Here is a 15,970-nt window from a genome sequence, read left to right on the forward strand (position 1 = left end):
TCATTCCTGTGCCCAGTAGATTAACTTTCAGAGCCTGTGTAACTTGTTCACATATACCACTAGAGCTAAGACTAGGGGTAAATGTTCCCAGAACCTGTCTACTATTATCTAGTTGGTACTATCTCTCAGGTATCAAATATAGTCCCTATGTCCTCTGAGGAGAGGATGAGAATGTCTGACATTAATGCAGTGCCCACAATGCATGAACACTCTATTTTGATCTATCTCATGTTAATAACCACCCCACAAAGTGGGTTCTTTAGGTTCATTTTACAGATGCAAAAAAGAAGGCATGGGAAGGTTAATAAGTGACTTGCCCAAGGCTACAGAGTTAGTGGCAGAGTCAAAATGCAGACTCAGGAACTCTGGCTCTAGAGCCCAAGCTTTTCATCATCAGACCATACTGCCTTTCTCAGGATACAGTCAGTCCATCCATAAACACCAATCAAGCATCTGGGCACCAAGCACTCCACTAGACAAAAGAACCTATTCACACAAAGGACCAGAAAAACTGCTTTTACTCAGCCCATGATCAGTGTGACATTCCATGCTGGATGCACCCCAGATCCTACCTCCTAGCCAAACATTAAGACAAAACCCTAAAAATTTAGCCCTCAAAAGTAAGGTCAAAATAACCCTAAAACTTCGCTCAACTTTGATGGAGAGCAGACAGAGCTTATAACATCTTCATCTTCTCTGTCCCTTACCTGGTCCATGCCTCAGAGCCCAAGATTTAAAAAACAAAACACAAAATTAAAAAAACTCTACAGAGATCACCAAACCTACTTCCCAGGCAGCAAGCCAAAACAGACATTCCACAAGTTATCCATAAATTTCTATTTAGAATTTTCAACCTGAATTCAAGAAATAGCTCATTGTTTATTTAGGCCACACCACCAAAACATCCAACCAGAAACCAGTTTTCTTTGCTTTTTTTCTCTGCTCCATCACCTTTCAGAGGTTGGCAAGAATACTCACAGGCAAGCTTGAGGGTCTTGACTGAAGACTCAGGTTCATATCTTCTTGTCCTCCCTTACTGGAGGTCATTGAGGGGGCTGAGGATGCCTGAGACCCAAATGAATCTTGAGATAACTCCTAAAATAAGAAAAACAAATGCTGTGAAGGCCTGGTACTGGTAAACCAGGCAAGCTTGCTTCATGGTAAAAGGGCTATAGGACTGACTGTCTCACGGAGGACAGGTGGGAGCAAGAAACTCCCCAAGTGCCCTCTATATTATCTGAAAGCAGAAAAATATAAGGTATGGCTCATAAGACAAGAATATCAATGAATACTGGGTGACATATGGAATTGTTCGATCATTATACTGTACACCTGAAACTAATTTAACACTATGTTAACTGGAATTAGAATAAAAACTTAAAAACAAAGTTGCTGGCTTAATTAAAAAAAAAAAAAGAATGTCAATAGTGGATTAAGACTCTGAACAGCACTGCTGACCATCTATCAGCACAGATAGCTATTCCTTGGGGTTAAATGCTGAAGTATGGCTAACTAGAAGTTTTATCCATCAAGGAATGAAAGCAATTAAAAAACAAAACCAAAAAAACAACCTCATGGTAGAATCTCTGCATTAAAATGAGTACTGCTTCCTTCAAAGACATTGCCTTAGGATAAGATATTTATTCCAATAATGGCCAGAATCATTAGTGGACCTGTCAGGACTCGGGTACTTCTTCTCATTTTTGCTCTTTAAAGAATAAAGCCCAAATTGTTATTTTTAGGCTTCTTCATCTACCTTATTCAGAGACATGGCTACAAACGTATTTTCGCTATTTCCTAAAATCAAATCCACCTTTAACAAATGAAAGGACTTGCCACCACTGAGAATATTCTAAAGAATGTAATGTGAGCTCTGATGGCAATTTCAAATGAAGGGGTCCAAAATATTTTGAGCAATAGCAGAATGTGATGGCAGTTGGAATGAAAGTACAGTATAGCCTCCTAAAGTAACTTTAAAAAAAAAAAAACACTCACTTGGATGATCAAGTTCTGAATGCTAGGTTATAAAATAAAAACAAAAACAGTCCCATTATCTTTAGTTTCTTATCTGTCTATGTAATTTTCCATTGCCTTATTTCTTCATCAGTAAGAAGAGCCACAGGTATTTTATGCAGTTAAGAAGGTTATGCCTTTATTAGTTCAATCAATCTAGTTAGCATGTTTACCCAGAGTTTAATTGGTTTTTAAGTGCACATTAGAGAACCAATTTGTATGGCAAAGTCCTCCTGACACCAAGCCCCGAGCTGCCTGTGGTCACACACGGGGAAGGGCGAGAGGCAGGGCCACCTTACCTGCGGCGGAGGGAAGCGCTGCTGGGAATAGGCAGTTTGCTGTGACTGCTGAGACTGGGGCTGAGGGTATGCAGCCTGCTGGGAGAGCGTCGAGGAGGCTGGCTGCTGAGGTTGCTGCTGCTGGTAGGGAGACTGTGCCTGTGGCTGTGAGTAGGGGGGCTGGCTCTGGGGGTGCTGCTGGGTGGTGGGCTGCTGGGAGGGGTATGGAGTTGGGGACTGCTGATGCGGAGGCTGGGATGGCTGCTGGGAATAGGGAGGCTGAGAAGCCTGGAGCTGTGGTGGCTGAGACTGTGGCTGCTGCTGATAGGAAGGCTGGGCGTGAGGGTTCTGGGACGGTGGCTGCTGGGAGTAGGGCGGCTGCTGCTGCTGGGGGTGAGGACTTTGCTGGTTGTAATATGGAGTTTGGCCCTGTTGACCATACCCACTGGGGCCTTGTTGTCCATAAGGAGGAATCTGTAGAAAAGGAAAGGATACTTTTAGCACAGACTCTTCTGGATGAATAAAGGTATTCCGTCAGAAGCTACAGTCTGAGGAGGAGTATAAAAAGCAGGTATGCCAAGCCTCCCATCTAGAAGATCCATGGTTTTTCCTACTATGCCTTTCTAAACCGAGCCAGGAAGGACAGCCCAGCTGGGTTACTAGTTGGTTTGTCTACAAGTGGACTGCATTCATTCACAGAAAACTTACACTAACATTTGGGCAACTTAACAAGAGTTCAAGAGCAGCCGTTTTCACCAATGAACTTCCTCTTTACCATGGTTTAAGACTGTTCTATAAGCATTAGGAATCTATATCCTAGCCACAACAAATAGTCAATAGCAGCCTGGCTAAGGCGACTGAAAACCTAGGGTTTAGTAACCCAGACAGCATGCAAATCACTAAGCTACTCTGGTTCTCTTTTCATTCAGTCTTCATTAAAAAAATATCTGAGAGCCTACCTGCTTACTTGTACCAGGCACAATTCTAGCATTTGCAGGGTGGGGCAAGGTGGGGTGTGTGTATTTGATAAATTGGCCAAAAGAAAAAAAAAACATCCAATAATATCCACCCATCTCTCCATCTTCTCATTGGAAAAAAAACCCCAAAAAACAAAAAACTCCCTAAAGTGACAGTATCCTATTTTCCACATTTAAGGGCATATTTTGCTAGAATTCTTAGAAGTAAAGTTAGGCTTTATATTCTATCCATCTCTGTTTTCAGTATGAGTATTACTCAAATATAAATGATAGAAAATGCTGTCAAAACAAAAAATGACAATAAAAAGATAATGGTGCAGATGGCCAGACAAAAGGAGATGAGGGAAATCTTAACATTTTTAACAGCACTGTTAGCATCACTACTGTTCAATCTTCCGCTTTTCTTCTATTCCCAGTCCCTCCTAATCATTTAAAATCAGATGCTATATATTGAAGACTTCAGGAAACATCAAAGGCCCTTTCCATCCCCAGGGCACACAATAAAGGGCTTTTCTTGATTGTAGTAGATAGGTGCCCAGCTCCTGCCTTTTTTCCACACCTCCTTCAGAGATCACTACTCAGTGGGTATCAGCAGGCCAACCAGGTCAAAGGACACAGATATGTACAGCCTGTGGCCAGGGAGCAGTTTTTCTTTGTGCATACATGGGATGATGCCCACAATCTTGGCCTTGTAAGTAGCATTGTAGCCAACTGAGCTCTTGGCCTATGCTCCTTTCGAGACGTTTAGATGCCAAAGACTCATTCTGATTCTACAGCTCAAGACCACATCCTGGACAGCAACAAGGGTTAAGGTAATTGGAGTCATCATCTACCTGCTGTGCATAAGAGAGGCCACCCATGGCACTCTGCGCCCGGCCTTGCATGGCCATCGGGTACCGCTGCGGGGTCTGGGACCCATATGGCTGCCCTGGGTACCCATGTCCTTGCTGCGGTCCTGATGAAGGTCCCTGTTGTTGCGAGTATGGGTTAGTCCCGCCATATGGCTGAGGTCTCATCTTGCCCATCTGATCCATTGGACTGGATGGCTACAAAATAAAAAGCATTTCATTAACCTGAAGCTTTGATAGCCTCTGGCCAATATGAACATAAACCCAAGCGTACAGGTCTGTATGCCACAAAGGAAAACAGTTACTGTGAAAAAGTAGTGGTACAGACCAGTAATCCTTGGGCAAGTCATTTAATCTTCCTCAGAACCTTGATTCTGCCATATGCAAAATGTGAATACCACCATGAAAGCTATGCACTACCTTTATAAGTGTGGTACTACTTGAGATCCAAGGGACAGGCCAGGTGTGGAGCAATGAATATATGTACTCTGTGGTGTAGAAAATCAGAACAAAGACCCTTCATTGGGAAAAGACGGTGCTGTTATACTCTGCCAAGATCTTATTCAACACCACCAAAACTAATGCTTCAATACTATAGTTGGGAATTCCCTTGTTTTTTGGGGGGGGGGATTCAAATATATAAGCATGTAGACTTTTCCATTCTTTAATAGTGGAATCTTTTTTCTTGCCTATCTGTAACCTGTTCACACTATGGCACAAGCACTTACATTTGTGCTTTCTTCCAAATAGATACTGTGGCTAAGTTATAGTTGTTGACTCTGAATTTAGAGCCTTGGGCATCTCAACTAAAAAGTTCATCTCCTTTAATATTCAAGAGTTTGAATGTGTACGGAGGATAGAACCTTTGTCTCCTTAAAGGACAAGATATAGAGGTACACCAATAATGGAAGTTCAAAATACAATTCACAAGTATTTGGCTACAAACACAGCTTTCTTTCAGCTCTTTGTGGGACAACAGATTCAATCAGCTCATTCACTTTCTGACACAATTCTATCCTATTGGATCTATATAGGTAGGACAGACCCAGCATGTTTTCCAGCCAGAAATACCTACCTATATCAATGGGGATAAGAGTAGGGGGTGTCTCTAAACACCTTAAATAGATACACCCAAGTTGAAGATTAGGCCTGGACTTGACACAAAACTTGAGAACTGAATCTTAAATTGGGAATGGGGAACAGATATTAATACTCTGGGCCTGAATATCATTAGCCCTGAAATTAAGGAGTTCAGTGGTTCTCAAACTTTAGCAGGCATCAAAATCACCTACAGGGCTTGGTAAAACATAGGCTGATGAGACTCATCCCTAAGGTATCTGATTTTACAGGTTCAGGGTCGGGCCTAGATTATATACTGGTAATAGTTCCATGGTGATTTTGATGCTGCTGGTCCAGAGGCCACACTTTAAGAACCACTGGTCTAGATTAAACTTAAGGTCCCTTCCTGTTACTGCTATTCAGTAGTTAATTTTCTATAACTTAAGGTAGATAAGACCTTAAAAAAACAACAAAAGCCCTCTAAGATAAGTGGAGGGAGGCACATTCAGATAACTGGTTCTCTGCACATTTCTTTTGGGGGCAGAGTACTACCTAAATATTTTTATAATAGAGGGAGAGTTGAACTGTCATGAGGAAAATGGGTAAGACAAAAGCCACAGAAACTCTTCTAAACACCAAGAGGGAAAAAGCAAAGGCAAATTCTTAGGCTGCAGCAAAGTCTGAGCTAAAAAGGTAACAGTGAAGATGGAAGCACCCTTCAAGTTTCTAAACTACCGTGAACCATAGTAATAGTAAATTGTATCCCAAATCACTACTGCATGTCAATATTACTAAAGTGATGTTTCTAACAATCCCACCTAAACAATATTTGCGCAAGTCCTCCCTCTGTATCAGAAGCCCCAAAAAAGTCTGTCATTAATTTTGGAGCTACATGAATTCTTTGGGGACTGTTTAGGAAATTCAAATTTAACAACAACTGGACTAGTGAGTAATAAATAGCATGTGGTCTTCCCCAGATACACTTAGCAATGAAGCCAAAACATCACCAGTCTATCCCATAAAGAGCTCAGGGGCTTACACAGCCACATTATGCTGCATATAACGACCAGATCCTCATCTCATCCCCAACTGCAGCTGCTGTCCATGTGGCCCTCAGGTGAAGAGACTACATTTGCTGAACAGAGAGACTAGCCCACTCTAGGTATCTCTGTCAATCCAGGTCTCCTCATAACACAAGAGGGGCAGTCATTACCATGGTTACTGTGGAGCTTCTAGAGCAGTAGCTATCAACCAGGGCTACAGATCAGAATCTTCTGTGAGGCCGCACAAATGCCTGGGTCTTTCCCCAGAGATTCCAACTTAGTGAAATCTGGAAGGGCTTGGGCTTCCCCACCCCTTCCACCCCTTAAGATTCTTGGCTGACTCTAATGTATACTATTAACTGAGATCTAGAGACACCCTGTCCAATAAAATTTTCTGTGACATGTGACAGGTATTTAAAAATATGGCTAGTGTAACTGAGAAACTGAATTATTTTTATTTACTTTTAATCAAATTCAAATAACCACATGTGGCTAGTGACTGTCATACTGGACCGCACAGTTCTAGAGCAATGCTCACAAATCGTTTTCATCTTTCCCTGTTCACCAATAGCTCCAAACTTCCTATTTATATCCGGTACAGTATTGCATAGAAACAGTAAAGAATGGAGTAAGTCTGTAAACTTGAGCTCAAATTCTAACTCTATCACTGTCTGATCTTGAACATAAGTCCATCTAAACAGAGAAAACTTTTTCACCTAAAATGCACATAACTTGGAGTGCCTGGGTGCCTCAGTCAGTTGAGCACCCAACTCTTGGCTTCAGCTCAGGTCATAATCTCAGGGTTGTGAGATCAACCCCCCCGCCCCGCCCCCGGGGCTCCACGCTCAGCAGGGAGTCTGCTTAGGATTCTCTCCCTCTGCCCCTTCCCCACCCTCAATAAATAAATCTTGAAAAACAAAAATAAAATGCACATAACACACTACACACAGTGCCTGGTATTTAAATGTCCAATAAGTAGTAACTATTATCGATAATGATAAATAGTGCTTCTGCCTGGCTCTAAAGCCCTCCACAGTGTGCTCCAGTTCTACACATTTTTCAGTTTCACATCAACCTAGGCATGCCTAGCTCTACACAATGGTATCCTGCCTCGCCCTCCTATCCACAATGGCTTTCACTAGCAGAAACAACCCTTCAACAGGAAGGCACTTCCCATTCTTCAACACACTCTCAATCTGCCACATTTCTAAATGTCCTAGAGTAAATTCAGTCAGAATTGTAAGATTTACCACTTCGTTGTCTAGTTAACTGACTGCATCTCTCAAGACTAGGAAGCCAGAGATTGGGTGTTTTTCCCTTCAAAGTCCTTTAGTGCAGAGCTAGGGGTCAGTAACTCCAATGTGCTAGGCTGCCCTACTGTAAAAAGTAGGTAGGGGACACTATGGGGAGAAAGCCCAGATCAAATCATCTAGCCATAGGGCCAGGGTGCACCCTAAACCAGGCTATGACTTTGAGGGAAGAAAAAAAAATGTGGATTGAACTGAAAGAAAAAAAGAGGGCAGGATGGAACAAACAGCCAAGGGAAAACAAGCACACTTTTGAGAAGATTCTTATGTGCCATCCTACACCAGAGAAGTCTTCAAACTGCAAAGACATCCTCAAACATACTGCTTAAAAACAAAAAGTCACCTTTTGCTCCCTCATATCTAGGTTCCTGTACTCCCAATGGAGGACAGTTACTTAAGAGGGGGATAGATAATAAAGGTTTCAAGGATTCCTCTATCAACTTTAGGAAATCTTTGTAGGCCAAAAATAAATGCAAGTCAAAGAAATTCTTATTCTAAAAATAAAATTAAGACATTTCCCCTTCCTGGACATCAGATTTCTGACCCCTTCCCTTCACCAAACATTTATCACCAACAGAATCAGCAGCATTGCAAACTAAAATATACTCAGTTCAAACAATCTGACTACTCTGGTCTCATGTCAAAGTTAAACATCTGTTCGTATCAGAAGAGGTAGAGACCTAACTCACACTTCTGACATTTAAAACTATTGTGAAAGATTTGTGATTTGTAGTTATAGATGAAATGCCATCTTACAATCTCTCATAACAGAGAAGGGGGCCTTAAATCATCACTAATCAGTTTTATTGAAAAATAGCAATTTTAAGCCAGAAAAATTCCTACTACATACAAGACAGAAAAGCCAGTATCAGCAGTCAAGCAGGCACCAAGGAAGAGGCAGGGGATGGCAAACACCAAACTCTGGTTGCAAAGAGCCAGAGATTCCACTCTGGGAATGATGGAGAAGAAACTCTTTCAATAGGAAACCACAGGAGTAGATTACTGTGATTACACTTCAAAAGCAAAGGCTCTGCCACAAAGACACATAAATGAGAGGAAAATGCTGTCATTTTGATCAGGAAAGTAGGGCCCCTTGCTATATACTCTCCTGCATCCATTAAAAAATAAAAATAAAAAAGAGGGAAAGAGCCATAAGGAAAAAAAAATCCAATTCCATCTACCACTTATCTCTTTCCAGATCACTGGCCATGTCACAAACTGTGTGCCAAATAAAACGCATCAGAAGATGCAGTTTAGGGGCATCAAAGGCAAGGATGCCTAGTAGGCTAGATCCTCTGAATATTCAGAACAGCTTGTTGACTAAGCATTTGCTTAGAGTCCCTCTATTCCAGGCAAAAGAAATTATATGCCCCTCCAGACCAGTGGGCTAATGGTGGGATCCCTTACAACTTCTTATTGCACCAAGGAAAGCCCTAACAACCCTCAGGATTCCTGAGATAGAACAAACTTCAAATTTTTCAAATTCTGACTGTGACTGAGAAGACAGCAGAGAAGACCACCCTCAATGCCCTCTTCCTTCAAACTTCCAAGTAGAAAGATACTATTCACCAAAATGTATCACACCATTCTGTAGTGGCACCAAGAAAGATAAACTTAACTTTCCTGAAATAAAAGTCCAACCTAAGAAAGCTCTGGCTTCAGTCTCAACCCAAAGATACAGAAAGGAAGTGACCAGGCAGCAAATGTTTAAGGAACCAGATTTGGTACCCAAAGACTGGAAAGAACAGGAGTAGAGATGGATGGGCCAGGGCTGCAGAAAAGGTGTCCATCAGAAACAAGCCTGGACTACCATTTGTTCTGTCATCCTAAATGCCAACTAGTTGGGGTCAGTATAAACTTAGTGCCATAACCTGGAATTTGGACATTTAAATATTATTTCTTACTCCTTGTGCTTTCAATTCATTCCTGGCCAGATTTGTTGTATGACTTTTAATAATAACAATAAAAAAAGGCATCCCTGGCTCTTTAACCGAAAGAACCCCCTAATTGATTCCCACAGTAATTAACCTGCATTTTACCTCAGAGAGCGGTAGTTAAGGAAGTCGGCACTGCTATTTATAACTCATCTCAAATTGAGGGCAGACTGCCTAAAATCTAACACATCCCAGCTGTACTCCTGTTTGAACTGGGGCCAAGGGAATTTTTTAAAGCAATCTTGGCACCGAATGAATGACACCAACAGTATGAGAGCGCGAGCGGTTGTGTTGTGGTGACGTAGCACTGGAGGTGGAATGGGAGGGGGCCAGTGTACTGTGATCCCTCTCGTGCACGCCTGCTGCTTGCTGAGTCCCAGTACAGTAAGCTGGGAACCGCCCACTGAGAGCCAAACACAGGAAAAGGCTTTTCCTGTGGAACGCCTTGAAGTGAGAAACACATGGCTAATCTGCATAAACGCGAAGCCACACCGCCCCTGCCAGGAAGGTTAGTGCTCGTAATCTCTGGCCATGAAGCTGGCTGCCTGGGAGGACTTGGACTGGGGCCTGATAACCCAGAAAGAGCCGAGAGAACAGATGGGTAAGGACCCCGGCAGAAAACAGCCCCAGGTCACGTGACTCGCCACATGGCCCCGCCAGCACAAACTATTGTCTGGCTGCGGAGCTCCCATACAAAGGCACCCGGCCTCAGCTTCCTGTGATTACAGGGACAGGCGGCAGCTGTTGATCCAGTTCCCGTTTGGGACCCTCCCCTGTTGAGGAGCATTCCAGGCAGGGACAAATATAAAAGGTAAGGCCTCTCCCAATCAACGCTTTCAGCTTCCCCCAAGCTCCACGTGGCTCCACTGGGATCCTAGGATGGACAGAGTAGACTCCCCTAAAAAGAACTACCCTTTTTACCTTGGTACACAATAATTAACCAGAGTAAATTATTCTCATTGTGCCCTCTTCCCCAGCCACATCTGTATCCAAACCTCTTCATCCTTTTCTTACTCTTCCAGTATTTCATGGCTGGGAAAATTGGTCAAGGACCCCTACCCAACCTGAAGAGAAATTGCCCAGAAACGTGCTTGTTTAGTTCCATCCTCAGATTCTGTCTCCTAAAATAAGGAGACTTCCTTTATTTTGTTTTGCATTTTAAGCAGTCAGGTTTCCCTACTGTTCATGGGCCTAGGATGACAATAAGACATTCCTTAACCTCCAATTTGGCCTCACCCAGAGACAGTATTTAAGATTTTTCTGAAGCTAAGCTGATGATAGGAAAAAAAAAAAAAAAAAAACCTCATCAGACCAACACCTGACCCAGGAAATCAAACCCACTCAGCCTAAAATTGTTATCCTCCTTAACCTGAGAATCACACCCCAAAATTTCTACTTTACGAGAGATGAAAAACAATTCATTCTAGTTCTAGTTCATTCAAGTTCTAAGCAACTGGTCATCTGCCTCTGGGAGAGAAATTACCACTATCACTGCAAAGAGGTATAAAAAAACTTACAAAATTCTCTAAGTGTTCAAATTGAATGTAAATTTAAAAATCCAACTCAATGAAAAGTTCTATCAACCCTATTCTGTTTACAGAAATGATTCTAGAAAATTAGGGCGTGTTCCTCCTTTGCAGACTAAGAACTCATTTCAAAGCCATCACCTGAAGCACCAGCCTAACCAAATCCCTAGGAGGGGCTGCACTCAGACATCAGACTTGACCTTCCAAACCATACTTGTCTCTAAAGTGATAGAGAACAAGGTGCCTCTCTCCCTGGCTCAGAGATATTTAGGCTAACTATGCTCTTTCCAAATCAGATGATCAGAGAAAACTCTCTAAGGGTAGAAAAAAAGAGACCAAAGAGGTAAATTATTGAATCACCTAGCAAACTCAAACAGATTATGAGAGCCAACTGTAATAACCACCTCACAGCTGTCCACCCAAATGAGGCATGCCAGAAAAACCACAACCAGGTGGCTGCTATTTTCTTTATTTCTTCTTTGGTTCCAGAAAGAGTCCTTCAAATAATGCAGCAATAGCACCAAACTAAAGAACTCAACAAATGATAAAGTCCTCATCCAGAGCACTTTCATTAGCCACCTTTCACAGAGAATATGCTCTTCTGAAAATGATGAAGATCACTTTTTTGAAAGGCCAAATTTAACCAATCTCTCCCATTTCCAACGAATTACAAAAGCCTCTGAGGAAACCACACAGCTTCTTGAAAAAGAATTCCTCTTTAGGTACTGCTTCAATCCCAGGTTTTAAAAACAGTAAGGCCCCAAGAAGATGATTAAACAGGAACTGAAATGCCATTTGATAAAATTAAACATCCTCTTCTTTACAACTTTTTAATCTCAAGAGTAAGGGAGCAGCACAACATGGTAAAGAGTACTAGACTGAAAGGACACCTGGGTCCTCTCCTAGTTCTCTGACCAACTCCCTGGGGTAGACTGGGGATGGCAGGGTGGGGGGAGGGGAGCGGTAGCAAAGTACTAACCAGGATGTACCTTAACCTCCTCAGCAACACAGTGGAATCCTGCCCTCCAGATTCTGAATCAGCAGCTCTGGGACAAGGCCAGGAATCTCCTCAGGCGATTCTCATGTCCAGTCTGGGAGCATTTGGGCCACATGCCCTCTTTCCAAAACTCCTCCCATCTCCAGTACCAAGGACTCTAGAACTCAGATCCACATTCAGTTTCCTTAACCAAACAATGGTCTAAAGAGGGCAGTGCCTGGCCAATAGAGAAACCACCAGGAATGCACCTCAGATTCCCAGATTCCCAAATAAATAAGCAGCATTCTCAGTCAAAAGCCAAGCTTTCCCAAATTCCTCTACCAAGTCCCTACATTGTCTTGTTCACCTAAACATGTATCACTAACATACTATATACTTATCCTGTTCATGTCTCTATCCTAGGCTAGACTATAAGCTCCAGGTTGGTAAAGACTTGTGTGTAAAACAAACTTTCCTTCTTTAAAAGTAGGAAAAGAAAGAGGACTGTGGAAGAGAAAGTGAAATTCTAGAGGCCTTGCAATTCCTAACCTCATTCTTGCAGAGAAAATGCTTTGGCCCTGGGTGGCCAGTCCTAAACAATGGTTAAGAGCTCTGCCTTTGCAAGGTCTTCGACTTCTCCATCCCTCAGTTTCTGCATCAACAGAATAGAGACAATAGTAGCACTCTTTAGGCTGAATGAACCGAGTTAATACATTAAAACAAAACCCTCTTCCTCAAACCAGTTGGACATACTCTGGCCTCACCCATCTCCACCAGGAATACACTTTCTTTAGGTATATTAGTATAGCTCTCTTCCACATCAAGTAACACTTTAACTTGGCCTTCCCTGGTGAACACATCTAAAATTTCAATCCCGTGGGGCACCTGGGTAGCTCAGTGGTTGAGCATCTATCTGCCTTTAGCTCAGGTCATGATCCCAGGATTCTGGGATGGAGTCCTATATTGGGCTCCCCGCAGGGAGTCTGCTTCTCCCCTCTGCCTAGGTCCCTGCCTCTCTGCGTCTCTCATGAATAAAATTTTAAAATAAATAAATAAACAAAATTTCAATCCTGCACACCTTAGACCTGGTCCATGATTAACTTTTCTCCTGAGCATGTATCACTAGAAGACTATGGTTTACTACTGATCTTGTTTAATGTCTATATCCTAGACTAGAATAGATAAGCTAGTGGGTATGTGTCAAGAGGTACTAGAGGTAGATGTGTGTTTAATTGTTATATCCTCTAGCACCCACAATTTTGCTATCAAGTCCTAAATTTCCAGAAACAAGGGTAGGCAACTAGAACACTTAAGGTCTGGTCACATACTCTCAAGACTAGAAACCCAAAGTGATCAACTAGAGGTTAACTAACAAATAGACTGAGGTTATGCCTTTTAAAAAAGAAAAAAAAGCACAGGCTTTGAAACTACTTTGAGCAAGTCACTTCCCTTGGCACCAGAACCATCCATATAATGGGGATTAAAAACTAACAAAGATGTAAGACCATTGAAATGATTAAATATGTGAAATGCTTGTTAAAGTACCAATTCATAAACTACACATACAACAGACATTAGTTCCCTCTACCCTCAATAAGAGAAAAAGCAGAATAAGTTGGAAGCACTTTCAAAATACCAGCTTAAAAATCAAGAACATACAGGTCAGACATCAAAAGGGTTGACCAGTCCAGTTTTCAAGCTCTACCTACTTTCAGTCTGTTCTCCCAAAGGAATCCCAAGGATTCTCCTCCCAAGAATCCTGACAGTAAAGCCCAATAGTTTTCAACCAGGACAATATTAAACCCCTGAGAAGTGTTTGGAAATAAATGTATGCAAGTGCCTTTTTTTTTTGGTTATCACATCAACTCTGTGGTGCTACTGGCATTTATTACCTGGGGAGCAGGATGCCAAATGTCCTGCAATGCATCTCCACACAAAGAAGAGCCTCGATGAGAAACAATGGACTCTAGCCCATTACAAGTCCAATCTTAGATGGAGAATTTCCTGTAACACTTGACCCTGGAGCAGTGAAGGGAAAGGGAATCAGAACTGACCAGTACCCATCCCAAGAGCCCAATATTACAAAGCCACCCAGTAGCCAAGGTAATCATAAATAAAAATTCACTTTAAAAAATAGTTGGAAGATAATTTACTGAAGGTGGTACTTCTCCAGCACATTTATTACAATTATGGTTACTTGTAATTATTTACTTACATCTTTCCCCACTAGAAAGTACTTCATGGAGGCAGAAATTAGGACTCCTATGTTCACAACACAGTGACAGATACATTGTAGAAGTTCAGTAAGTATTTGTTGCATTACTGTAAGCAACCGGCAAATGGAAGGTAGGTACTCACAGGTTTTCCAATAAAAGTTCTGCTATAAGACTTCTTACATTGGCAAGTAAGTCAATACCAGGACTGGGCAATTAAGCGAGCTAAGAGAAAGTTATTTTCCTGAAAATTCCTGAGAAATGGGGAATATGATCAAAGTCTAGGAAATCTTGATGTATGCAAGAAAGATAGGTTGGGTTACTGCATCCCAATACATGCTCAATAATTAAAAACAATGTATAGACCTTGCTACCCACATGAGGTGGTATGAGTTGACACCAGTAAAAGATACTTCCTCCCACAAACCATTCTTTGGTGTTTCTACTAGTGGATGGACCACAAGCCGAACTGAGAGGCACAGGTTTTTAGATATTTTCTGCCCTGCTTACTTATCCCTTATCATTAAGTGAAATGGCACACTTAAGGAATACACGGAGAGACAAGGGTCGTGTAACGTTATAAACAGAGCTTCACCCAGGAGGGTACATAGCAACTTTTCAATAAAGACAACACTTCTAAATCACACCTACTTCTTCTGACCTAGTTTCTAAAATATTCTTCCTTCTCCCATATTAAACTGCTTCGCAGATAACTGCTCAAAAACAAACACAAAAGGCAAAGGCCAAAGCTGCTCCTAGTTGCAAAACTTTAAGGCCTCATTTGCTTTCTCTTTAAAAAGCTCTCATCCCCCCCACACACACACTCCTTTTATTTTATCTCTAACTCCAAACTTGGACTGGTCTTGCATGGGTTATATAAAAAGATCCCAAATTTCTCTAAGTGCACAGTTCTACATCCTGCCAAAATTTCTCCTTCTGTACTAAAAAAGGTATCTGTGACACATCACTGAGCTGTAGGAACTTGATTTACATGCAGTCGGAGATTCCGTTTGTCACCAATCCAATCAAGTCCTGTAAAGACACTGAGAAGCAGCAATGCCACTATGGTTATTTAATTCCTGGGGCTGCCTTGGACCACTTTCCAAATATGAAGGTCTTTCACCTGGTCCCCTTAAGTCTACTCTGAACTGAAACGGGGACAATCAAGTAAGTTAAAGAATGGCCCAGGGCACAGCCAACCTTATTAAGATTAGGTGCCTCCAAATCCTCAGGCTTTTTTAAGGTCAGCAATTCCCCAAATGAAAAGCCGTAGAGTCCTGTATGTTTTCCAGCTCTTTTCAGCTCCAAAAGTACATTGGCACCCACCTCCTCTATACCACTGTTCACAAGAATGTGTCCCAGAGTCCCTGGCTTCATCATTTATACCAGAAATATACTGAACCAGACCAAAGTTACCAGCTATCTTTTCTGAAGCTTATTTGTCTCTCTATTTGCTATCTCTGGCCAGTATAATCAAATTGAGATGGATACTTGGCATGCTAAGTTATATAAATCTAGCTAAAATTTATCTCTTCTTCACCACCACCCCCCTCCCCATCCCCAAGTCTGTTCTGGCTCATATACTCTTTGGAGATAGTCTTATTCAAGACTATCTTGATAGTCAGAATTCCCTTCTGGTGAATGTGTCTGGGTGGATGAACCCAGCTATCTCAATCTCATTTTATTTTAACCCAAAATACCATAATGAGACCACATATTGGTCACTTGAGGTTTTATGTAGGGGTTTTAAAGAAGCCGATTCAACATTGCTTTGGAAAAGCAAAAGATTCAAATCA

At 41.9% G+C, this 15,970-nt stretch overlaps 1 protein-coding gene across 6 annotated transcripts in view; it reads right to left on the minus strand.

Moving 5' to 3' along the window:
* The window catches only part of ARID1A (AT-rich interaction domain 1A), a 69,570-nt gene that overhangs the window by 40,379 nt on the left and 13,221 nt on the right, over positions 1–15,970 (minus strand). For 5 of the 6 annotated variants that reach the window (XM_077898972.1, XM_077898967.1, XM_077898970.1 and 2 more), the window contains exons 2-4: positions 4,102–4,314; positions 2,313–2,765; positions 979–1,095 (exon numbers count right to left, since the gene is read on the minus strand). In XM_077898972.1, coding sequence (XP_077755098.1) covers positions 979–1,095; positions 2,313–2,765; positions 4,102–4,314 — 783 coding nt within the window. Of the gene's footprint in view, positions 1–978; positions 1,096–2,312; positions 2,766–4,101; positions 4,315–6,214; positions 6,372–15,970 lie in introns of those variants that run through there. The other variant, XM_077898973.1, reaches the window with a different exon arrangement.

Source organism: Canis aureus, chromosome 5 (genome assembly GCF_053574225.1).
Source record: "Canis aureus isolate CA01 chromosome 5, VMU_Caureus_v.1.0, whole genome shotgun sequence".
Taxonomy (NCBI): Eukaryota; Metazoa; Chordata; class Mammalia; order Carnivora; family Canidae; genus Canis; species Canis aureus.